The 27,642-nt window shown below is 39.8% G+C and overlaps 1 protein-coding gene across 1 annotated transcript in view; it reads left to right on the top strand.

Moving 5' to 3' along the window:
- LOC309556008 (histone deacetylase 9-like) overlaps positions 1 to 27,642 on the top strand; it is a 903,604-nt gene that overhangs the window by 713,102 nt on the left and 162,860 nt on the right. The window contains exons 9-11 of the mRNA XM_082258269.1: positions 7,133 to 7,264; positions 13,445 to 13,563; positions 23,384 to 23,506. Of these exons, the coding sequence (XP_082114395.1) occupies positions 7,133 to 7,264; positions 13,445 to 13,563; positions 23,384 to 23,506 (374 nt within the window). The remainder of the gene's footprint in view (positions 1 to 7,132; positions 7,265 to 13,444; positions 13,564 to 23,383; positions 23,507 to 27,642) is intronic.

The raw sequence follows: 27,642 nt of genomic DNA, 5'->3' as shown, positions 1-27,642 counted from the left end.
ACTAGATTGCACACATGGCCCCAGCAGCATCAGCGGGAGGATGGCACTGGAGTCAGAGCGACGTGTCTCAGAGCATGTGCTGTGCCATCTATGGGCAAGCACGCTCTTTCATCAGGATGAAGATACAGAGATGAAGAGCCTCTATCTATTGGGATTGGCCTGCTGACGCTGAAATGTATCAGTAGTTGGACAGCAAATCATTTTCTTTTAAATATAATGGTATCATCATGGTAATATTTTTAAAGTTTTATTTTTTTGGGGGGGTGCAAGTAGCTGGTCTTGCCTAGGGCGCAAAATAGTCTAGCACTGGCCCCGCCTATGGGCACTGGAGATAGTTGATTGTAGAATTCACTCTTATTGATATATAGTAACATTGATCCAGATACTGATAGCCTAGGTGAGTAAATTGCTGCAAGTAACATCACTCTTCTTGGTGGCAAATACCCTTTAATGACAACCAAAAATTGTATGTGTTCATTACTAGAGGGTTCAAATTCAAACTCCAGTTTTATTGAATTTCCTTTGGATTGCAAAATTGGTGGAATGGAGATTGTCATCTATATTGCAAAAATCATATAGTTGTTAATTCCTTCAGATGGGAATAGCTGCATCAATAGTATAGTTCAATGATGAGATAAGCAGATGCTGACCATTGGACATTGCAGAGATCATAGTAGGAATGTCATAGCAGGGAGCCCAGCGCAGGTGCAGCATCTTGTAGACGGTGTCTGGATCGTTGCACCTGACCGGCCCACATCCTGACATGTGGTATTCTTTATGTTCAAGAAGCGTTCACATGTTTTTCCAATGAAAACCTCTATCTTAGTCTTTCGTCTCTATTCACTGTATACATATCTGCTGAAATTAGTACCCCCCACAGCAGCCCATGCTCAATTAGCTACAATGAAAACCTGCTGTTTCCAGAGACATTTTCCCCTTGATGAATTTAAATAAACACATTTGTTAGGTCTAGTACACGGTATTGAGAACGTGCTGCTCTTGCTTTTTTTGTATGGCAGGCTGCTTATAGATGAATATGTCTTTCTAGTGCTACTGTGATGTTCTTCATTTTATTTGTTAATGACTTCATTCCTATAACAGATGAATGTCAATGTAGGCTAAACTAAAAAACAGCACCACTCCAATGATTTAAAAAAAAAAACAGGGGTTTTGTTTGCACACATTTGCAAACACATGCGTAAGCTGCAGAGCCACTTCGCAGCACACCAGTATTATCAGCAATACTAACTCTATACCAGGGGTCTCCAAACTATGGCCCTCCAAGTTGTTCAGGAACTACATTTCCCATCATGCCTAGTCATACCTGTGAATTTCAGAGTTTTACAATGCCTCATGGGACATGTAGTTCCGAAACAGCTGGATGGCTGTAGTTTGTAGATTCCTGCTCTATACATTTTTGAGAGCCTCCACAGTGGAAGCACATGTGTAATATTGGATAAATAGAGGGCAGGTAAGCTTGGAGGGAGCCCATCTATCCTTAAAGGCACAGGGGCGCACTGGACATCCAGCATATAGCACAATGACAGGAAAGGTGTCCAGTGCGTCCACTCACTAGTATTCCAACAGTACAAACAAGAAAATAGTGTTTGGCCACACACAGGATCAGCAGGCTGTAAGGGCCCTTTCACACTTGTGCAACGTGTCATGACTTTGGACATGACACGTTGCATCAAATGTCATAGTCCACTGTTTGCAATGGCACTCATTCAGATCGGTGCAACTTAAAGTCGCAGTGATTTTGAAAAGGTGACCTGCACTACTTTGGTGTGACTTTTGATGCGACTTTGGTCCAGAGAGTATAAAGTCAGATCAAAATTGTACCAAAAGTTGCATCAAAGTCGCTCTCTCAAGTCACATTGGAAATAGTGAGACTTTGGAGACACGCTAATGTGAATGGAGCCTAAAGTGAAATGTTTAACAGGAAACCTGCGACACCATCTTAAACTGGAACATAGGCAAGAATTAAAAGAAGAAGACTCTGCATATTCAGTAAGTGATTAAATCATCTGCTGAAAATGCTTACAAAATGGGGGTTTAAAAGCTTGCTAAATAGTAACAAAAAATCCATATCTGTGACATATGTTTACATGTATCTGGCAGAAAGATCATCCTTTTTAGTGATCAAGCTGGTGGCCAAGCTGGCATACTTTCCAGACAGCTGTAAGAATAACTCACAGCTGCCCATGATACATAATAGAAATGCATGATAGTATAGTGCCTTAATTCCCAAAATATTTCGTCTTTTTTACCTTACGTTTCGGATTCATCAAGCTGCAATAGCATTTATTTTACCCTAAAACAGAACCGTGGAAATGGGCCCTTAAAAATGCACTCATATTTCTACTTCCTTAGCAAAAACTAAAGTCATATTTTTCCTTTTTTTTTTTTGCATTCTTTAAAATAACACATGCATTTTTCTCCAATGTGCATGTTGGTCTAAAAAATCGATGTGAATGCATCCTCTGAAAACTCTAGAGAAAGAGCTGAAAGCTGCATTTTGTTAATTCACAGGGCACGGGCACACAAACTGTGCCTTTAAATACAATAGTGCTGACTTTGCCTTTCTGTTTCAGTGGGGTTTAGGATTGATTGATTTATATTTTTTTACTAAACCATAGGCAAATAGCAACAGTGCTAATGGGTGCTAATAGTCAAAGTTTGCTTTCATGGCAGATGTACAATGGTCTAACTCTTATTCTTTGCATGTGAAACCATAAGTGCTGATTACCATAGGTGGAGTCTTGCTGGAAAAAAGCTAATAGATAAAGTTAGTAGTAGTTAGTTATTTTCAACTGGACATTTTTATCACTTCTTCAAGTAGCTTCCTTAGTTCTGAGTGTAAGGAACATACCTCAACATATATAGCCACATAGTTTACTCGGCCACTTTCATCCAATCACCATGGTCCCATTAAATGCAGCAAGGCAGATGTTGATATAAGAACATTACAGGGGTGTGAACGTTTGTAAAAGCACCCTGTTCTGCTTCCATAGTGTCAAGAAGCCTGATACATTTGTAAATGCTTTGATTTGCATGATGGAAGGTGTGAATTATTTTTTATTTAACTTGGATAAAGATTTTTAATTGGCATTATGTGGGTGACAGGCCCTGTCAAAGGTCTACACCCCTGTTTAGGAATAGTTCTTTCAGTTTTAAAATGGCATCTTTCATGGCACGCAAACCAGTTGTCGTCTCTGTGAAAAATGTGCACATCACTGTTCTAAAAAATATATCCCTTATACCTTAAAGAGTCTTTGTCACCTTCTCCCCCTGTGCATCGTATATACACTTTCACAGTATTCCCCTTCTTCTACTTATCCTGTTGCAGTCACTGCAAAATACCCTATGATGGATGATGTCAGAACCTAGAGAGAGCAGTGACGTCACCCCCTCCTCCTGGCATTGCTTGGGCCTAGCCATTAGATACTAGGTTCGAGCACAGCATTATGAGAAAAGGTCAAATGCTTCCCAATACTGAGGAACACCCAGTATTTTGAAGTGACAGCCATAAAAAAAGGATTGTCAGGGGAATGCTGTGAAGGTAAGTATAGGATGTTGGAAAGGGTGGGCTATAGGGGCAAGCCATTGGGGGCTCTTTAAGGTGTAGGAAGACTGTTAAAGTCCTGACCTGAGGAGTTTGCGCTCCTAAGTTAGGTCCTCCTCAGCTAAACTTACTGAATGATCATTGGGAATTCTAATCAAATAACAATGATTTTCACAGTTCTAAAGTTCTTCCATGTGACTACCATAAGGTTGATATCATTTGTTTTTTATTTTAATATTTTTTTCATTTTACAGAAAAGAATGTTGCTTTTCTAAAATTGCACTGGAGTGATATACAGCAATTTTAGATTCACATAGTTCTTAGTGGATTTATTTTTAACTGGAACAGGAAGCCTGGCACACAGCTATCAGTCAAAAAGCTCACTCCTTATCCTACTGCCTCTAGAAGTGATTGGCAGGGTGATGTTTATTGTATATAAATGGGAAGTAATCACCTATTTTGCTGCTGAAGTTTATAAACATTGAAGTTCTAGGAAGTAATAATAAATGGTTCTTTATAAATTTTTTTATTTTTATGCCTTTTTATTTTGGAACTAATTATTCATGTTTCTCTTGTTTTACTTATAGATTTAAATCCCAGAATATTCATGTATTTCTTTCAGTTCCAGATTGCATGTTTACATTTCAATAATTTATGTTATGCAAGGTTACCTTCTCAGCAGGCCGATAAATTTAGAGACGTGAATATATAAAGAAAAATTTCTACTGCTGATGTGATTGAAATGCAAAGAGTGAAGAGTGCGTGGTAAAAATAGGAAGGCAATCAGTGCCACCGGGCATGAAACACATTGACATAGAAGTTAAGCGACTCTCTGGTGAATACTGAACAGTTTTCTCTGAGTAGAGGGAACATACCTCATATTAGTCAGTGACTGGCAGGGAAATCTCCCATGAAGGCACATTGAGAAACTATGAGAAACTATATATCTAGATTTATTTTCCACACTAACCTAACTACGTTGTGGGACATTGTCTAAATAATTAAATCAAAATAATATATTGTCATATGTAGTATGTTGTGCATTATTATTAATAAATATGCCTGGATATTGCCCGAATAATAGTACTCAAACTTGTGGACAGATCTAGTTGTGTCTGTTCAGAGCAGCATGGTGGAAATTGTGAATGACCGCTTTTGGTAGGTTTTTGGAGAATCCAGGGGTCTGGTGGTTGTGCTCAGCATGCAGTAGTTGGTTCCATAAGGGTGAGCTGTTATATTCTGACTTGGAATACTTTCCCAGACCGATTCTTGAGAGTTTATGTGTCCATTTGCAGAGTTGTATAAAGTACTCGAAACCCATACTTGAGTAAAAGTACAAGTGCTCGATCAAAAAGTGACTTGAGTAGAAGTGGAAGTGCTCGATCAAAAAGTGACTTGAGTAGAAGTACTAAAGTATTCAACATTTTTTGTACTTAAGTATTGCAAGTAGTTTTTTTTTTTTAAAATGTTGCTACTCAAGTACTGAAAGTAAAAGTACAAGTACTGTGTTATGTAGTTATTAAAGAAAGAAATCAAAAGTTTGAACATCATATTGTTTTTTATTATTTCAAATGCAGCTTTTATTTATACATACAGTAGCATTTATTTTCGTATGCGCTGATAATACACATGTTTTGAGCTTCATGAAACCTGCCATCTACTGTTCTGGCAGTGGTCATTTTTATAATAGTAACGAGTAACTATGCAGCACAAAAAAAATAAATATCGGAGTAGAAGTAGAAGTATTGAAATCATTGAAAAAATGTAGTGAAGTAAAAGTGGAAGTAGGAGAAAAAAATTCTACTCTAGGAAAGTACAGATACCGCCTTTCGGTACTTAAGTACAGTAGTGAAGTAGTTCTACTTAGTTACTGTACATCTCTGTCCATTTGTCATCTATTAACCACTTCCCGCCCGCCCTATTACAAAATGACGGCGGGAATGTGGTTGAGTTATCCTGACCGGACGTCATATGACGGCGGCAGGATAACACCGCTCTGGGCGCCCCCCGGGGGCGCGCAGAGCGGCGATCGGTGATGCGAGGTGTCAGTCTGACACCCTGCATCTCCGATCTCGGTAAAGAGCCTCTGACGGAGGCTCTTTACCATGTGATCAGCCGTGTCCAATCACGGCTGGTCACATAGTAAAACAGGAACAGCCGTTGATCGGCTTTCCTTAGTTCGTGCCTGACAGGCACGAGTAAAGGAGCGCCGATCGGCGGCTCCCCTGACAGGGGGGGGGGTCGGCACTGGTAATCAGATCATTGATTACCAGTGCAGACCCTCGGGGGGGGGGATGCCACTAGAACCACCAGGGATGCCCACTATGACCCCAGGGATGCCCACTATGACCCCAGGGATGCCCACTATGGCCACCAGGGATGGCAATCAGGGCTCAGAGAGCCCCCCATTGCCCTCCCCATCAGTGATGCCCACCAGTGTCCTCCCTATCAGTGCTGCCCACCATTGCCATCCTTTAGTGTCGCCCACCAGTGCCCATTATTGCCCACCAGTGCCGCCTATCAGTGCCCATTAGTGCCCATCAGTGCCGCCCGTCAGTGGCGATCAGTGCCGCCCATCAGTGCCCATCAGTGCCCACCAGTGCTGCCTATCAGTGCCCATTAGTGCCCGTCAGTGCCACCTATCAGTGCCCGTCAGTGTCGCCTATCAGTGCCCATAAATGCCGCCTATCAGTGCCCAGCAGTGCCGCCTATCAGTGCCCACCAATGCTGCATATCAGTGCTACCTATCAGTGCCACATATCAGTGCCTATCAGTGCCGCCTATCAGTGCCGCCTATCAGTGCCACCCCATCAGTGCCACCCCATCAGTGCCACCCCATCATTGCCTCCTCATCAGTGTCTGTCAGTGCAGTCTCATCAGTGCTCATCAGTGCAGGAAAAAACTTATTTATTTACAAAATTGTATAACATAAACAAAAAAACTTTTTTTTTTTTCAAACTTTTCTGTCTTTTTTTATTTGTTTAGCAAAAAGTAAAAATCGCACAGGCGATCAAATACCATCAAAAGAAAGCTCTGTTTGTGGGGGGAAAATGATATAAATTTGGTGTAAGTACAGTGTTGCATGACCGCGCAATTGTCATTCAAAATGCAACAGCGCTAAAAGGGGAAAATTGGCCTGGGCGGGAAGGGAGGGAAGTGCCTTGTATTAAAGTGGTTAAATGAATGGACTATTGTTTTGACTGAAACTAAAATGCTTTATCTTAATAGTCCAGTATAGGACATAGGCTGGATATTTATATATTCTGGGTTATAGACAGCTTTGCTGGGCATGTCCCAAAATATACTCCTTTAACCCTCCCCCACTACACGATTGCTCCATATTTTGCTAGTGTCCTTTGGCAATGGACCTATTCTTCCTATCAAAAAGTTTTCTATGCTTAACCAGTTTTCTTTATTATATATTTTTTTTTTTAAACTCTTGGGTGCTTGAATGTACCAGGGGCCGTATTTCCCATCTTTTATTGGCATACACTGGAATAAATTAAAATAAATAATAGACTACCTATTACTTCATAAATATTATTCTCTGCATAATTTTCATTTCAGCTTCAGAGCCCAATTTGAAAGTTCGTTCTCGATTAAAACAGAAGGTAGCTGAGAGGAGAAGTAGCCCTTTACTAAGAAGAAAAGATGGCAGTGTTACCAGTTCATATAAAAAGAGAATATTTGAAGTGACAGGTAAGAGATGTTTAATATTATATATATATATATATATATATATGTATATAATGAAAGTACACAAACTTGTATGGAAGTTTTGCATGTTGCACACATGTTTGCATATTTTCACTAAGGTTAAATGAATCCAGAGGCAATGATTTTGCAGATAACTTCAGAATTCAAAAGTGCTCTAAACCACAGATCATTGGTTTTTGAATGCCAGTGAATTTGTGCTGTTAGTTTTCAGGACAGTACTGCTGCAGTTGATCTGATACTTTAGGCCCCAAGAAATATAAATACACTTTTGCTGGGGCTAGTTTATTATTAGATTACAGTAGTATTGGAGAACGTTGAGTTAGGTTATAGTGTCAGACTGAATGTGAAAGATTATGTACTATGTGCATTCTGTGCATTAAGATAAAAAACCTTCTGTGTGCAGTATCCCCCTGCCCCCCTGCCCCATAAAACTTACTTAAGCCCCATCTCTATCCAGTGATGTCCACGAGTGCCTTGACCGTCCAGGATTGGCTTAGACACAGCAGCGGCACCATTGGCTTCCACTGCTGTCAATCAAACTATGTTAGCCAATCAGGAGAGAGAGCCTGAACCATGGCTCCATGTCTGATTGGATACACTGACCTGCAGTTTGGCTTAGATGACCCCATAGCAAGTTGTTTGCTATGGGGGCACTCAACAGGAGGGAAGGGCCAGGAGCTCCAGCCAGGGACCTGAGAAGAGGGGGACCTGTGCTGCTCTGTGCAGTATGTATAACATGCTTGTTATTTTAAGTGAAGAAAAAAAACAACACTTTACAATCACAATAAGAGATATGACATATCTGTACTCCATATCCGGTGACAACCATTGCTCCCTCCATAGATACTGTATAGTGGAGGAGTGGCGTAACCACCCAGGGACAGGAAGTCTGTAATTTGCAGGACTGTCAGGTGAAAATAAAGCAAAAGAAGCTTGAAACTAAAGCCTCGTACACACGCATCGATAGTTGGCCGTGTATTTTCTGCCAACGTCCGACCGGCTGATTTTCGGCTTGTTAGTATGATGCTTTCGACAACCGACTCCGACTTTTCGGCCGAACAAAATCTGGTGTGCAGGCTATAAAATTTTTGTTGGCCGTCAACAGAACGGCCAATTTTCCGTCAGTCAGTACAGATTTCGGCAGACAAAAATCAGATGAGCAAGACTGGGCATGCTCAGAGAAGAAAAAACACACGGAAAGTAAACCAGCACATGACATCACTTCTGAAGTAGATTTTTGTTGGCCGAGAAAATTCGTGTGCAGTCTAGAGCACATTTCAACCAACACAACAACACTGGACAAAAGATGGCCGATCGGTCGGCCGATAATCGTTGTGTGTGTACGAGGCATCAGTCAGCCACCATACCAAGGACTACTAAGCTACAATATATTACATGTTCTGGTTTTGGATTTAGATACACTTCAAAATTTCTTATTATTGTCAGTTGACACATCAGAAATGTTTATTCTGATAAAGAAAATTTCTGCTTGTTATGTGTTTTTTTTTAATATCAGATGTTGATATAAAGCCAGTGGGAAAGTTTTAATATACTAGCACGCAGAAGAACAGAACAGTGGCAGACTTACACCCTAGATTAATAGCATGTTATTATGACCTCTGTAAATCTACATTGTTTATCTTGGTGACACAAGTAAACTCCTCATGTCACAATGTCATGATATCCGTGACATTTTCCTACTCTGCAAATACACTGTCATGCTTCATTTTGGCTGCTGAATGTGTTTAAACGGTTTTAAGTGTTTGTTAACCCTAATTAGGATGGAAAGGAAATCTTAATGCTGAACTCCAGGATACCTTAAAAAAGCACAGTTTATAGGCAAAATGCAGTAATAGAAAAATGTGTAGAAATAAACAATTTGAAATTGTCGTTACAATGTCAGTTTGGTTACATGATGGAGCCATGAGAGTAATGCCTGGTACACACGATGAGATTTTTGGACGAATGATCATCTGTTTTTTTTGCATGCTAATCTCATATTGAAAATGAAGAGTTTACTAGTTATGAAAATTCTTGTACGACAGAATAAAAATGCAGATGTGTTGTAATGTATTGTAGTGTATTTTTATTGTATTTTCGAATGACAACTGTACTGATAAAACAAGAATCATACGATCTGGTATCATAGGGTAAAATTTTCGTGTTTGTTCAATCGGATAATATCAGATGAACTGTCATGATCGGCTCTCGAAAGCTCTGTACTGAGGATCAGATTATCATACGATTACTTTGAAAGCGGTATTTTTCGTATGATTTTCTGAACCTGTGTACAGGCCTTAAGAATGAGGAAATCTCCTTAACAGAATTTGGGATAGCAGATATAAGGAGTTATAAGCCTTCTCTACTCTACCCAAAAGTATAAAAAAAAATGTTGGCCATACACCTAAAGAAGATCTGTACTTTCAAGAGAAGTTTTTTATTTAAAATTGTGTACCAGTCATGTAATCTTTGACAATGGGGAAAGATAATTGTAAGACACGGTTGTGAATTTTTGCAATATATCCAATTTCATGCAATTACATGCAAAGAAAAATAGTATTTTTGCACATGATTAAATGAAGAAAGTTGGAAGAGCTTCAAAATATTTTGCATCTTTTTTTTTTTTATGCCATCACTATGCGCTCATTTACACTTGTGAATGGAGGGTGGTAAAAGGCTGTTATTTTTACTGCTCCTCCTTAAGCTTCTAACGCAGCGGACCGGGGTGCACATTCCTCAGACTTAATGCTTTGTTTTGCGGTTGCAGGATTTAATCCCCCCAGTTGCTTAACTGACACCATCCACTGCTCTCCTGACACCATCCTCTGCCCTACTGATACACCCACTGCTCTAATGACTGACACTATTCTCTGCCCTACTGACACCAACCTCTGCCCAACTGATATGTCCACTGCTCTACTGACAACATCCTCTGCCCTACTGATACACCCGCTGCTCTACTGACTGACACTATTCTCTGCCCTACTGACACCAACCTCTGCCCAACTAATGTGTCCACTGCTCTGCTGACACCATCCTCTGCCCTTACTGATACACCCACTGCTCTACTGACTGACACTAACCTCTGCCCTTCTAACACCAACCTCTGCCCAACTGATATGTTCACTGCTCTACTTACACCATCTTCTGCCCTACTGACATGCTCACTGCTCTACTGACTGACACTAACCTCTGCCCTACTGACACCAACCTCTGCCCAACTGATATGTCCACTGCTCTACTGACACCATCCTCTGCCCTACTGACACACCCACTGCTCTACTTACTGACACTAACCTCTGCCCTTCTAACACCAACCTCTGCCCATCTGATATGTTCACTGCTCTACTGACACCATCCTCTGCCCTACTGACACGCTCACTGCTCTGCTGACTGACAATAACCTCTGCCCTACTGACACCAACCTCTGCCCTACTGATATGTCCATTGCTCTCCTGACACCATCGTCTGCCTTACAGACACACCCACTTCTCTACTGACTAACACTTAGCTCTACCCTACTGACAACAACCTTTGCCCAGCTGATATGTCCACTGCTTTACTGACACCATCCTCTGCCCAACTGATATGTTAACTGCTCTACTGACACCAACCTCTGCCCAACTGATATGTCCACTGCTCTACTGACACCATCCTCTCCTCTTCCTGGCATGCCCACTGCTTTACTGACTGACACTAACCTTTGCCCTTCTGATACCAACCTCTGCCCAACTGATATGTTCACTGCTCTTCTGACACCATCCTCTGCCCTACTGACATGCTCACTGCTCTACTGACTGACACTAACTTCTGCCCTACTGACACCAGCCTCTGCCCTACTGATATGTCCACTGCTCTACTGACACCATGCTCTGCCCTACAGACACACCCACTGCTCTACTGACTAAAACTAAGCTCTACCCTACTGACACCAACCTTTGCCCAGCTAATATGTCCACTGCTTTATTGACACCAACCTCTGCCCAACTGATATGTCAACTGCTCTACTGACACCAACCTTTTCCCAACTGATATGTCAACTGCTCTACTGACACCAACTTTTGCCCAACTGATATGTCCACTGCTCTACTGACACCATCCTCTGCCCTTACTGACACGCCCACTGCTTTACTGACTGACACTAACCTCTGCCCTACTGACACAAACCTCTGCCCAATTGATATGTCCACTGCACTACTGACACCATACTCTGCCCAACTGATATGTCCATTGCTCTTCTGACACCATTCTCTGCCCTACTGACAACATGTTTTATACACTTGAATTTGTTTGTATATATACTGTCTATATATACACCCACACACGCTTGTGTGTTTGAACTTTGGGGTGCACCTGTGGCCCGAAGGGTAAAGATAGTCATAGAGAAAGCCTCTCTGAGTACTACTATTAGGGTAAAAACAAACTATCATTTAGCTTGTACAGCTTTGGGGATATGTCAGCGCAATATGGAATGGATAGTATTTCTGATGAAGAGTCAGCATTGTGTAGCCACCTTGACATGGGATAAGCAGTCAATCAGATGGTTTGGCAGATCATTAATAAAGTGTTTGTAAGTTAAACAAGAGATGTACATCCAGATTACTGAAACTCTAGATTGATGGATGTCTTCTATGTAGAATGACACTACTACCATAAAACAACAAGGTGCCACAAACCTCCCAGTAGTAATGTAAGTTCAACCAAGCATGAAACTACCAGTTCCCATGTTTTTCCTTTCCTCCACTGTCTGGTCACCATATGGGAAGAACAGCACTGTGTATTACACTGACCTCTAATATTGCAGACAGAAAATTTGAATGTAGATGAGTAATATATTATTAGTGTAGAATTAAATGTAAGAGTAATAAGAAAAATTAGAGTTATGCATGTAAAGCCTAAAAACTAACCTTACAAGTTAAAGTCTCTTTGGTCCCTAAATGCTTTGTTAAAAACACTATTGGAAGCATGTTGCTTCCAATAGTATACCTTTTTGTAATAAAAAAAAAAACATTGACCTTGCCAGAAATCTTGTCAGCTGATAAATCTGTGTAAATCTGTGATCTGTGTTGCAGTCTTATCAGTTAAATCACTCCTAGTAACTCTGAGGACTACAGAACCCCTCCTTTCTATGTTGTGGAAAAAGAAGGGTCTGGGTCTGTAGTCTGGTCTTTGGGTGACAACGCTGCCTCTCCATAGATAAAGTATGATATAGTAGTTCTGTTGGTTGAACTGCATGGAATTTTTTCAACCAGAGTAACTATGTGACATAGGGAGGGGGGATTTACTAAAACTGAAGCACTCAGAATCTGGTGCATGGTAGCTTCTAACTTTAGCTTGTTCGGTTAAGCTTTGGCGAAAAAAACCTGGCAGCTGATTTCTATGCAAGGCTGCACTCGATTTTGCACACTCCAATTTTAGTAATGAAACCCCCTATATAACTATGTAACTATAGTACAGTTAATGAGCATTGTTACTCTTGGACAGGAAATGTGTACTAGCAGTATCACCTTGTGAAAATAAAGGAAAATCACTTTAAAACAAAAACTAATGCAGCCACCACATCTATGGACTGATACGCTGATATATATTACTTTTTAGGGCCCATTGCATTTAAAGATGAATGTCTAGAATGCAGAAGATCTGCGTTTCAAGGCTTCATCCCTGAACACCAATGGCTCTAAATGCAGGTACCGCTCAGTACAGTTCTCAGCCCCATATGGCTTGCCATAGACTTTGACAGGCTTGAGGCTAGATGTTGTCTCTTCAGGGACACACTGTAGCTAGAGATCCCCATGTGAAAAGTGCCCTCTTTGTTATAAGAACATGCAGCGCTTATTGTAGAGTCCAGGAATATTCAAATAGAAAAATGTAATTCACAGAGGACTTTACCTCTTTACCTTTATATAACGTGTTTTTAAAAAAATGTGTTTGTAAAAAGTGATAGTAGTAGTAATAAAAAGAGAAAGACAGGACCTATTATATTAGTTGGAGAAGCAATATAAATTGAAAACTGATTGCATATAGAATAAAGTGTAGTGTAAAGCTGATCATATATATATATATATATTTCACAATGCATGTACTTTATATAATATACTTTAATAAGCTTGCTTTATTTGTACGCTCTTTTCATATATTTTGGCTGTTTTATTTGGGTTGCAGAGTCTTCAGTAAGTAGCAGCTCTCCAGTATCTGGACCCAGCTCTCCAAATAACGGCCCAATTAACATGGGTGTGGAGAATGAAAACGCAGCATCACCACCATCCAGCTCCCATGCCGAGGTAAGAGGACATAATTATTGTTTACCTATTGTTGTTTCTTAAGCTGCCAATTATGGTGATTTAGAGCAAGAGATCAAGCTGTTCAAATGCAAAAAAATGAATAGCAAGCTTTGTCTATATATCATTGTATATGCAAAATACACTATGATCATTTTTCCAGGATAGAATATGTGCTAAATAAGGTTTAACTTGAAATAAAAAAAATAATTTCTGACATTTAGGATCCATGTTCAATAAGCTCTTGGATCTTTAAAGCTCCCCAGACCCCCTGAAACAGCTTCTCCCTCACCCCTGGCATGGCAATAAGAGATTGTTTACTGACAGCTTTTGGGAGGCGATGCTGAAAAGATGTACAGTGTCAAATGGCCATCTTTCCTCCCAAATACAAGGAAGATATATCCAGCCAAGTTTTATAAAGTGTGACATCCATGGCTTACAGCATGCTTTGGTAATTAAGACTGATTATGTTATATATACTGTACCATATTGATACCATAATGATGGGTTCTCCAACCTGGTTACTACAGGTGGTGGGGATGGGGTAGACTACTGAGTGCTTTTTTTAAATTCTTTAATTTTACTCATATATTTATAACTTTAAATCAAGTTAAATCCATAGTTGTCAGATTTCCCTTCTAGGGATTGGGAGACCTTTTAAAGTTCCATCTAAGGATCAGGTTCTGCCTTGTTTTATCCAACATGAACTGCATTTTTTTAGGCTGAAGTTGTATATTTACCATATGACTATGCATAGGAATGGCCAACTTCAGTAATAAATAGGGATGGGCTGCGTGTTCGGGTCAAACATAAGTTCGACCCAAACATCAGCTGTTTGTGTGCTCGCTGAACACACGAACAAATGGGGCGCTCGGCGGGAAGTTCACCTGCCAATGAGCGCCTCATAATGCACTGCACTCATGCAGTGCATTGATTGCTGATGGATGGCCAAAGCATGCACCTGACCTTTATGCTTTGACCAATTACAGCACAATGTACTATGAGAGCCATGATTGGCCAAAGGCAGGGTTGTCGGGAAGAGACCCTTGTCCCCATCAATATAGTGACAAGGTGCTTTGGGTGCCCCAAAGCACCCACCCCCCATGTTGAGTGCATGTGGCCTGGTATGGATCAGGAGGGGGGCGCTCGCCCCCCCCACCTTTCCTGACCTGCCAGGCAGCATGCTTGGATAAGGGACTGGTATGGATTTTGGGGGGGGGGGGGCTATGTCATTTTTTTTTTATTTTGGCATGGGCTCCCCTTAAAACCCATACCAGACTCATAGGGCCTGGTATGAAAGGGTGGAGGGTGGCAGCTCCGTGTCTGAATGGACACACAAAGCTGCAGCTCGACTTGGGTGTCCCCCAGCAAGCTACTTGCTGCGGGGGCCCTCGACAAGAGGGATGGGCCAGGAGCACCAAAGAGGGACATGAGAAGAGAAGGATCTTGGGTGCTCCTGGCAAAACCACTACACAGAGCAGGTAAGTATAACATGTTTGTTATTTAAAAAAAAAAAAAAACGCGAGACTTTACAATCACTTTAAAACCTAACTTTAATTTTCATGCCCATTGTCCACTTTCCCTTCTTGAAAACCCATCCCCACTGGGTGATTGTCATCAGGGACAGTGCCAAAGAGGAGGTGAGTATTGCAACCAGAAATGCTTTGTTTTTCATAAGCTGCTGAGGGAATCCAAAAATGTGGAGAGCAGTGGAGTCAAGCTTTAGAGCCCATTCACATTGAGGCGACACGACTTCGGTGGGCGACCTGTGAAGGGACTTCGGCGCGACTTGCAGAGACTTCACATAATGGAAGTCTATGCAAGTCGCTCCGAGGTCCCCCCGAAATAGTACAGGACCCTTTTACTAAGTCGGAGCGACTTGTGTCGCTCCTATTAGAACGGGTCCTGTACTACTCAATGGACCGCGACATACCGCGACTTGTCAAGCTGACAAGTCGCCTGACAAGTCGCGCTAATGTGAATGGGCTCTTAAGTTCTGTGTGTACCTCTATTACCTGGCTGTAGTTTCATTTAACTTTACATAACAATTAGCATGTGCATTCTATCCTTTCACATAGAACACTGCATTCCAAACAAATTGATTGTGTACATTTTGAATTTTTTGTTTTGTCACAACATAATAAAGTTTTTTTTTTTTCTCTTCCGATATAATGATCATTTTTTAGCTCTATTGCTGCTTTCAGTAAACAATGAAATGTGCTTGTACAGCAAAATGTGTAGGTCACCAGCAGGACATCCACTGAGAGATTCAGACACATCTACTTCCAGGCTTCCCATTCATAATAAATTAATTGTTGGTGAACTGTGATCCTGGGGGCAGGTGTTTGACCCCTGCCCACTGATTAGTAGCCCCCTGTGGACGCCAAAAGAGAAAATAATGTTACACTGATAGCTTACATGTGGCTTTATCTTGTAACTCTTTGTGCACGAAGCCAGAGATGTCAAATTGAGCTGGAAGAATAAAGACTTCATTACTACACAATTAGACAATTAGGAAGTGAGCATTCAGTAATGAAAGATTTGATGCTTCAGGTACCCGTTAGACTCTGCTCTACTGCAAATCTGTCTGTCACCAAGGAAATTCAATAACAAGCTCGTCTAATTAAGCAGTAACAAAAAACTTTTTATTTGATTAACATTTGGTTAACATTTATCAAATTTCAGGTTTGCTGCATATTACAGATTATGATTCTGGAGCTTTTCAATACTTTAGTAGAAAAAAATTATATTTTTTTCCAAATGAGAAGTTGAATATTTTTATGGCTCATATGAAGAAACTTCAGATTATTTAAATTTTAAATAACATAAGCTCTGAATTTTGAATCAATGAAAGAACATTGTTTGATTACAGGTTATAATTATAAAGTAAGATTAGGTAGAATTACCCACCAAATTACACTAGTGGTAGACAACCTGCTGCACTTATTGATCCTACTTGTAACCCATGGCTTCACTAAAGGGCCAAAGAACACATTTTATTTTTGAATAAAAAGAGGTAGTGATGACCTTTGATAGGTTAACAGCAGAAATCCTTCTAAATTCTATCTATAACGTAGTCTGTCACCTACTTTTCTCATCACTACTGCATACTGTATATGGTGAGGAAAGAAAAAGAACCACTGTGAAATAATGTTATATTCGTCTTGGTTTTGCAGCCTGTACCCTGGACAGAGAACAGAAGGGCCACAGAAAAAATTATTACTTTTTATCAGAAAGCTCTCAAAGTGAATAGTATCTGATGGGCCAGCTGTCAGTTTGCCATTATTAGGTTCTCAAAGAGATATATTCCCCCATGAGACATAATACAGTATTTAATCGTAATGGGACCATAGCTTGTAAATCAGCACACTGTAGAAGTGTAGAAAAAGACCTATGAGTGCACTTTGCACTTAATCACAATAGAGCTAAGGAAGAAAGACCGAATGCAGTCATAGAAGAAGGTCATGTGTGTAGGTAGTTTACTACTGCCTGAGGATTTGTAAGTTATTACTGATTATATACAGTATCTCACAAAAGTGAGTACACCCCTTACATTTTTGTAAATATTTTATTATATCTTTTAATGTGACAACACTGAAGAAATTACACTTTGCTACAATGTAAAGTAGTGAGTGTACAGCTTGTATAACAGTGTAAATTTGCTGTTTCCTCAAAATAACTCAACACACAGCCAATGTTTAAACCGCTGGCAACAAAAGTGAGTACACCCCTAAGTGAAAATGTCCAAACTGGGCCCAAAGTGCCAATATTTCGTGTGGCCACCATTATTTCTCTACTGTTCATCAACAGACGCAGCTCCATCTCATCAGAGACCATTGGGTTATGCTCCTCCAATCAGGAATAGGCACTAGGCAGGAAAAAAGTTTAACCATGCCTATGGGGCTGTCCCTGCAGGCATCATTTTTCGATTTTATAAATATCTATATTTTGGGGTTCATTTACTAAAGGCAAATAGACAGTGCACTTTACAAGTGCAATTTCTCCAGAGTTTAATAAATGGGGGGGGGGGGGGGCCCTGCTGACTTCCATCATTCAATCATGTGCAAACAAAAATGCTGTTTTTTTATTTCCTTGTAAAGCCTCACTTTGTAAAGAATACCCAATCAGGTACCTTATTTACTCTGGAGGAACTGTACTTACACAGTCTATTTGCCTTTAGTACATTAATCCCATTGTTTCTTAGCTGGTCATACATACAGGATGAATTGTAGCAGTTCCTTATTTGGATTCACATATAGACTTGTCACAATCAATATACATGGTCCCTTTACAAGGATGAAGGTGGCCTCTGCTATAAAAATATTTACTTTTCATTTTTTATAAAATGTGGCTATAAAATGTAAAATTCACATTCATAAAAATTCACAAATTTCCCTTCTGTCACCAACATATTATTTGTATTTTGTTAAGCGCATCAAGTAACCCTTGTAAGCAAGTCTATATACAGTATAAGTACAGTCATCCTCCCTCCATCTCCTAACCACATAGTAAGATATGAGCTTTTACTTATACATTGCAATTTCTTCTTTTCATCATGTTCTAACTTAGCAGGTCTGAAGTGCCTAGTTCCCATGATGCAATACGAGCTTTCTCTGGGTTGCTGAATGTGGGTTGTGCTGTCAGTTACCTTGATGTTATGGGACAATGTGCAATTTTCCCATCGCACATGTTCCTGGAAAAGGATGATGTAAGTGGGTGCAGATATTAACTGGAGACTGATGACATCATAGATCACAGTATATTTTGTTAGCACACAATGGATCATCAAAATCAACATCCAAACATTTGTTTGAAAAAGTCACATCATAGAGGTAAGATGCAATGTTTTGGGGCCATGCAGGACCCCTTAATCAGGCAAGCCTGACAAAGGGGTCCTGCACGACCCTGAAATGTTGCACCTTACCATTGTGTTGTGACATTTTTAAATAAACATTTGGACATTGATTTTGGTCAGCCTTACTTAACATTTTCAACACAGAGGAACCCCTGAAATAACTTTCCATTTTCAGGGAACCCCTGATAAAAATGACTATATCTACAACTCATGATACATTAGTGTGATGGTCAGTGGGAAGAATGATCCTTACACATGTGGTCATTGGGAAGAATTCCACCCTTACAGATAGCTAAAAAGATCAATGGTGTCAGTGGGAACTCATCTGAGAGGCAGAAACTACTCATTGCTCAAGGAACCCCTAGCTACCTCTGGAGGAACCCTGGTTGAGAAACCCTGATTTTGATGGTCCACGGTGTGTTGGTTCAAGCCTAAACACAACATTTTTGAGAAGTCAGATTCGGGATTGCACTTTAAATTATATGCCAAGGCAAGCAATAGGTTATTGGTTGATCTTTGGTTATATCTTTCTGTACTTCTGTCATGACTGATAGTATTTTCTCCCTTTATGTTTGCAGTAATTCCTTTTAACAGACTTTTACTGCTTTTTTACGGATCAGCTGCAAAGTGCTTTTGCACAATGAAGCAATGTTTCTCTACTCTTTGATAGTAAGAGACAGAGTATTGATTTCAAAACCATTGGTTTGTGCGATGATCACTGTCAAATTACAGTAATCACCAGCAGAGTGCCAATGTGTTATCCTTGTGACTGGTAATAACAAATAAAAAGGAGATGTTTAGTGTCCATGAGTATGTGTCATATATGCCGTCTCCTGTATTAAGAGTGTATGCACTCTTGTGTAATGCAGTATAAACTGTAAGAGAAGAGCTGTATTCTGGTGCAGCACAGTACACTTTATCAAGACACATATTTACTATGCATAGACTTTCAGGAGTTAAATTTACAGCTTTCAATATATATTATGTAAGAAGCTCATTTTATTCTAAATGTATGAACTGCATCGAAGGCATTTTCCCATGCGACCGTTCCATAAAAATAATGTCCCTATTAGGACATCTGAATGTATTTTCACTTCTTTTACCTTCTGGTTATAACGATTTGCCACCTAAGACTAATAAAAAGGTTAATGGCTGCCATCCATCCTAGCAAGAAGATTGTTTAATGACATGTAACAATGGATGACCAGTTCCTTGATTTACTATAAATACAGTAACGTAACACCTTTTACTACTGTGCAGCCTTTTCTTGTTGATCATACTGCCCCTGGGTACACACAAATGTCAAAGAGAAAATTACTCTTCCCTGCCCAAGAGCTCCTATAAGCTGCATCTAAAAACAAAACCAGCCCAGGAAAGGTTACATTTTTGAATAACATCCTGTATTTTTGTGTTACTGTGCTCTACACTGACAGCCCAGCATTAGGAAAATTTATTTTCTCAAGTTAATTGATATTCCAGATTGATCCATTACAAAACCAGCAGCCCTTCCAACCTCTACATGCTTGACAAGTTATTATATTTACTTAGTCAATCCTATGTGTGCTGGATCCTTCTTGGTGGTGGTCTATTATCACAGACCCATATGCTTTTTGTTTGGGAAGAAAGCAGTCACTGTTGTCGTACTGTTACACAGGGTATTCTTTTTCAGGGATGTGACTCCCCTGGGGATAATATCATGGCATAGCTTCTAATTCTAATGGAGCCTATGTGGCTCTTATTATGCAATGCTGTTGAATTAGGAGGTATAAACAGACTGTGTAATTTAAGGAAGAATGTGTGAGACCACATGTGGACGCCATGGGTTTAGGGCAACCGCAGGAAGATGCTGTCTTCTGTGGCAAAACAAAATTGAATTAAATGAGTCAGCAGATAGCAGATATATAAAAATAAAATATTTGTAAATGTATTCAAAGCCAAAACTTTTTTCTTTTGCTTTTTGGTAGAGTAGGGGGCAATTAGAACCCCTGTTTTTATTGTTCTCTGTGTCCCTGCTAGAAAGATACATATGCTCCCTATTTGTCCTGATAACCACTGTCACTGGACCTGAAAATGAGGGAGAATCTATGATTTGGAGTTGCCACCAGAACAGGAATAGGTGTAAATCTTTTAGTGGGGACACTTTTTGCGATGGCAGCTGTCTGAGATGGATTTCCTCTCATTTTGGAGTCTCCCTCTCACTTTCTGTTGTGTCTACAGGTCAGGAGGCAAGGGGAAATCTCCCTACAGATGACATTAAACTGGGGTTTTAACCATCCCCTACTCTATCCAAAAATAAGAAAATGTTTTGTCTTAACCACTTTACCACCGGAGGATTTTGCTGTCTTACGTCCAGGCCACTTTTTGCGATTCGGCGCTGTGCAACTTTAACTGACAATTGCGCGGTCGTGCGATGCCATACCGAAACTAAACTTACGTCCTTTTTTTCCCACAAACAGAGCTTTCTTTTGGTTCTTTTGGTTTGATCACCTGTGTGATTTTTACTTTTTGCGCTATAAACAAAAAAAGAGTGTTTATTTTGAAAAAATAACAATATTTTTCAAATTTTTTTATATGATATTCCCCCCCCAAAAAAATGTAAAAATCAAATTTTTTTAAAATTTTTGGCCAATTTGTTTTCTGCTACCTATGTTTGGTAAAAAAAATCACAATAAGCATATTTTGATTAGTTTGCGCAAAAGTTATTGCGTTTACTAACTAAGGGAAAGATTTCTGTCATTTTTGGTGTTTTAATTTTTTTAACGCGTAATTGCGGCGATCTGCGATTTTTTTTGCGGGACTGCGACATTGCGGCGGACAGATCGGACCCTTGACTGACATTTTTGACACTTTTGGGGGTACCAGTGACATTACTGCAGTAATCAGTGCTATATATATGCACTGTTACTGTAAAAATGACACTGGCAGGGAAGGGGTTAATTTTATTGGAGAGGGAGGGGTTAATGTATGCCTGGTGCTTACTAACGTGTGGGGGGGAGGTGACTGAGTGAGTCAGGGACAGATCGCATGTTCAGCTATGCTGAACCATGCTATCTGTCCCTGCCTGTCACTTAGGAGATCCGCCCGCTCTGTTTACACAGGCGGGCGGATCTCCAAACTAGATTCCCCGACAATCGGGGAAGAGCGGCGGCGATCGCCGCCGCTCCTCCCCTGGCCCGACTCCCGCTGTGACTGAACACAGCGGGAGCGAGCCTCTGGCGGCGCGCGCGCGCCGCCCACGAGGGGCGGAGTCCAGCGACGTAGGTCTATGTCGCTGGACGATAACGAGCCACATTGCTGCAGTAGCAGCAATGTGAGCGGAGTTAAAGTGGTTAAGGTATACCCTAAGGGTTCAAGACACACAAAATTGATGTTTCAATTTGTTAAGATGGCAATCTAAATAGCAAAGTAGAAGTTTTTTTTTTCTGTTGGGAACTCAAACATTAAAACCTCGGCACAGCTTCACCTAATTGTAGCAGTCTTTACTATAAAGGATTACTTTTCCTGTTTTTTTTTTGGGGGGGGGGGGGGGTTTGTTTAAGATTACTGTTGTAACAAATTTGTATTCTGGTGGTTAATACTTGTAATAATTCAATAGGCAAGGCCCTTTTTTTTCACACAAATTGGGATATATTTAAAAAGCACTGAACGTGACATTTATCAAACTTTTACTGCATATGTATATTCATGGTGTGGGTGTTATAAATTAAAATATTTGATTCTCCTTGAGTGAATGTCACATTTGCTGTTTTATAAATATGCCTCTGTGTATTTTTACACACATTTAGTCTAAGTTCACATGTAGGCGTTTTGGGGCGTTTTTGGGGCGTTTTTCTGCTCTAGGATCAGCTCAGAAAACGCCCAACAAGACAAATCCTATTCATTTCAATGGCCCCTGTTCACATCTGAACGTTTTGACGTTTTAAACAAAACGCCCAACGCTCAAAAAAGTACATGAGCTTCTTTTTGGGCAGATTACAGACGTTTTTATTATTTTCCATTGGTCACTTGTCAACCTAAAAAAGCCTGCACAAAAACGCCTGAAAAAATGCCCATAAAAACGCCTGAAAAAATGCCTAAAAAATGCCTGTAAATAGCAACGCCAAGATGTGAACGTAGCCTAAGGCTCCATTCACACCTGGGCGTTTTTGAGTGTTTTTCAGCTCCTAAAACGCTCAAAAAAAAGTTCCAAAACCCCAAACAAGTAAAGCCCGATTCATTTAAATGGCCCCTGTTCACATCTGAGCGTTTTGCAAAATGCCTGTAGCTGAAAAAAGTACATAAGCTTCTTTTTGGGCTGATTACCAGCGTTTTTGATAGATGTCAATGCCTGCCTTAAAGCCCCGTACACACGATAAGAAATTCAGCCGGGAAATTTCGTCCGACGACCGATCTGCCGATTTTCAGCTTGTTAGTATGGTGCTTTCGACAGCCGACTACGACTTTTCGGCTGACAAAATCCTGATGTGCAGGCATTAAAATTTTTGTCCTCCGTCAACACACGTCCGATTTTCGTCTCATTAGTACAGATTTTGACGGGGAAAAATCTTATGAGCAAGACTAGGCATGCTCAGAGATGAAAGAACACATAGAAAGCAATCCAACACATGACATCACTTCTAAAATAGAATTCTGTCATACGGGAAAATTTGTGTGCAGTCTAGAGCACATTCTAACCAACAGACACCACTCTGGACAAAAGACGGACGACCGGTCGGCGGAAATTTGTTGCGTGTGTACGAGGCTTTAGTGATCAGGAGTAGGGATATGTCGTAACACCGCTAGGGGAGTTTGAGCAGTTGCAAATACAATTTTCTTTTTGTTTTTCAAAAATTAGGATTTCAATCATGTGAAAAATAGGTGACGTGAGCTTTCTAAGTAATGAACTGTTGTAAAACAATGCAGTTTTTATATGTATTTCTCCGTTGTCATATGTCAGTGTAATACTTTCAACTTTTTTTTCTGTTACAGCACTTGGTTTCCCAACAACATATTGTTCATCATGAAAAGTCAATGAATCTGCTAAGTCTATACACATCTCCATCATTACCCAACATCAACCTAGGACTTCCAGCAGTAGCTCCCCAACTCAGTGTGAGTACCTTTTAATATGCAAGCAGAACAGCTGGAATATGTGTGCGGATCTTTTGGGAGGACACATTCCTGCAACTGCTACACTTTGTATGCCATCTACTTGTGTGCTGCTCCCTGACTATTGCAGGACACTCTGGGGGGTATGGTATGATTTCAGGGCACTGTTTACTGCAAGAACTGGTACTCACATCAACTATAGAGCTACTGCTCACAGAGATGCAGTGGATGTACACCACCCTGAATGAGATGGTAATATTTAATAAAGCTTTAACTCACCATGTTACAGTGCAGTTTTGATCCCCCTTTTTCCCAAGGTGTCAGGACAATCCGTTACATTGACCATAACACCTTGGAACGTACCAGCAAAGGGTAAAAACTTTAATATATGCTGACAAAATGTGGGAACAACAGTTTACATATGTACGTCATTGACTTTGACGGGGTGAATTATCCTGCATATGGGAACTTTTAAATCATATGTAAAAATCTATGTTATAAAAAAAAGGAAGCTGACCAGATAGTTGCAATAGCTGGAGAACTCACAGGAATGGCTAAACATGATTTAGAGAGTTCTCAGAGGAACAGCATTTGGACTATGAGGAGGTTATACAGATTCTGTTAGCACAATATGATATCACTTTAGAGTTTTACAGATTGAATCTCCATGATAGTTGTCTGGAATTTACAAAGAGATTTAGTAATGATGTAGAGTGGTTGATTATAGTCTGGGGTGGAGTTCCTACAGTTTGTCTAAATGGACTGGCAATGGAACACTACACTTCTACAGTAAACCAGTAGGTATTGAATTATGGTCCAATAACACGGTTAGCAGATACTTTTTTTGGGGTCCAAATCAAAAGCATAGAAAGCTTATGCTCAATTGCAAGCATAGAGAAAGCAAAATATCCTACTAAAGCAATTTCAGAAATAAATTGTATATAGTAATGACCCATCCCTGTTTTGAAATAGATGTTTGTTAATGACATTTTTCTATGTATCTCCAGAAGGCAGTCTGCCCATGCCCATAGCATTCTTTAGACAAGTCCAAATAATTCTCATTATGCTAGGTTGTCTGACAGACAAAATTTGTGATTAACTAAAATAATTAAAATATGCAGTGAACAAAGTATATTTCCATTTAACTTGTGGAATACAGATATTGACTCTGATTCTGATTGGTTTACATAAGCTATAGCTACACTTTTGATCTCATTTTCTTTACTCCTTTTTTAATGTAGAACTTGTAAACTCCAGTTTAAAAAAAAAATAATACCCTGCAACATTTAAAACTCAACCACAAGATACTTTTTTTTTTTTTTTTACATAGTTGCCTTGTGAAGGTAAATCACCTCTAAAGATGTGTGTCTCATCTGTGGGGATGCCTCTGTTTCACAAAAAAACTATTCGTTTCATTCATCCTATCAATAGTGTAAGCACCAAACTTTTGGCACTGAAACGTACAGTTGCAGCTCTCGTACAGTGCATGAAGTACAGTGGGTCGCTCACACTCCACCTCATTCATGTACCTAGGCAATATGTGAATGAAGGAGGGGGATTGTGGCATTCACCGTCCCCTAACTCCTTGTGTCCAATCACAGATAGCCTTATATTCATTGAAAAGGATACAAAATGTTTTGTGAATGGATAAGGTGGAGTGTGAGCCACCCACTTTCCTTCACTTTATACACTGTACAAGAGCTGCAACTGTATATTTTTGCACTTGCACCTACACTAACAGACACTTATTAGTAAAGGGGATTTATTTTTACAAAGCAATTTTTTTTACCTGTTTTTTCCTGAAATGCAACTTCAATTATATGTGCATCTGCACTTACAATTTTCTCTTAATCCTCCCACAAAGTGCTACAAACATTTTAGTGCAGCCGTTTTATGCATTGCAGTTTCTTAACAGATATTTGATATTTGCCAGTGGTCAGCTTAGCAGAATTGATAGTTGTCGTTATTTTCTTATGTCACTCCAGTGACTTGAAAGCCAACTGGGATTTAGTTATGTAATTTGCATTGTCTGCCTTGCCTCCATCTTCATTTCATGGTCACTACTTTACATGTACAGTAAAAAGTTGAATGCATATCTGATGTGTTCTTGATCAATAGGAGAATCTAAATTCTCTTTAGTGCTATAATATACAATGGCTTGTTAAAGAAGCACGGATCTATCTCATTCAGCTTCAAGCTGAGCTCCCTACTTGCCAAAATTAATGCTCCTGGCTCTTCTTACAGCAACTTGGCTCCAACCTGATGCTTTCCCTCAAGACGTCTGGTACTGATAATGCTTAACAGCAAAGCACTGAGAGGTCTTGACAGATTGCTAAATCTCAGATATGGTAACTTCAAAGAACTGTCACCATCACCAGCAGTGTCCTGGATGAGCAGGATTGATACCTTTCTATATGAAAACCAGTGGGAACTGCAAAAACGAATCTCAGGCAGCTTAACATTTATTTCCTTGGTTTGCAAAGGTCCAAATTCCTTTGTTGTGACCAGAAAAGGGGAACATTTTGCTTGCTGCTTTCTGGCTTATTCATACCTGAGACACAAACCTTTGTAGTCAGTAAAGATCTATGAGCCAAAGCAGTCAATAAGAAGAGCAGTTCTGAACCTCCAATACATTTACTTGGTAATCAGAAAGCTGAAGATGAAAAGTAAATGGAAATCCAGACCAGACATGAATTGCATTGGACTTTTGGTCAGCAGGGTTCATTGTTTTCTGTTGATTCTGATTCCATTTAAAAAATGATAATAAAAGAGGGATAAAACTTTGGTTTGATTTTTTTTTTTTATTCATTGCTCTCCCAGTTTTTACCAAAACTGACGTTTAATATTTAGTACTAGCAAAGTCTCAAATACGAATATATTTGCCAAGGTCCAGGTTAGTAGATCATAAAAATGCTCAGCATTTCTGATTTTGAAATAGGGTTAACATTACTCATCTCTTTATATGTGCCTCTAATGGAATTTCTGTATAAATTGTATTCTTAGGTTGGAGGTATCTTTTGCGGCCTATACATCTAAATCAGATTTTTTTCAGTGGGTAACCCATTTTGACCTCTATTTATCTGTAGCCACTAAATTAAACCAACATATTTTTTATAAGTTTGGGTCATTATCATGTTTCACAAGTATAAATGTCCAGGATGAAAGATACAAGGCCAAGATGCTTGTAACAGAAGGCAGAAGAAATGTTGGTTCACTAGGTATTAAAAGTTAGTGAATGGCTTTGATCAGCAAATCTTACTCAAGATTTAATAACATCTTCACATCATATTAAACATGCATGTAATAATATCATTACTCTTTATTTCTGTGGTTTCTAATTTGAAAACTTTGCAAACCAATGCCTGTTTTCATAGTTGTGCTTCTCCTGGCTCCTTGTCCCATATATTTTGGGGTTGTGAGAAATCGAGACCCATATGGGAAAAGATTTTCTAGAAATCTCCTCTCGTCTGTTAGGACATTCAGTTATGCTCACTATGCCTATGTGCATTTTATTTTCTCCAATATCTGAAGATTCCTATCACTTAACAAATCCACACTACAAGGTGTAGCCACACTTTGGTCTATAGCTTTACACTGGAAGTCTTCCACGATTCTTATAGTAGTCATACTCCACTTTTTTTTTACCTACTCTATGTGGAATGTTATGTCCATAATACCATTTTATAATTCCTTTTTTTTAATATATGTTCACTATATACCTTGTATATAAAAAAAAGGACAATTCAGAAAGGGGGAGGGCTTACAGGACATTTGACTTGAAGAACTAGTCGTGTATGTAATTTTAAAAAATGTTCCATGTTAAAAACATGGAAGAGGCATCAATACTATGCTTCATGCATGCTTGCATCTTAGCACAATGCAAATTCCCCACGGTGACTACTTTTCCCCATATCAGTATAAAATGGCAAAATACACCAGCCACACGACTTTAGCTTTTGAAATGAGTACAGCTAATATTTTATTAATGTCTCCTTTGTAAACCTAAAATAGGTAAGATTTATTTAGCCAGTTGCTATGCTTGCACAGATGGTGGTGTGACTTATTAAGTCAGGCCTCCTCAAGTGTGAGGACATTATTGTAAGTTACTTAGTGATGTCACTGCATTGAGTGATGATAAC

This window comes from Pelophylax lessonae (assembly GCF_965119305.1).
Source record: "Pelophylax lessonae genome assembly, chromosome: 5".
NCBI classification, from domain to species: domain Eukaryota; kingdom Metazoa; phylum Chordata; class Amphibia; order Anura; family Ranidae; genus Pelophylax; species Pelophylax lessonae.
The sequence above is the reverse complement of the archived record's forward strand: the minus strand, read 5'-3'. Positions and strand labels throughout refer to the sequence as shown.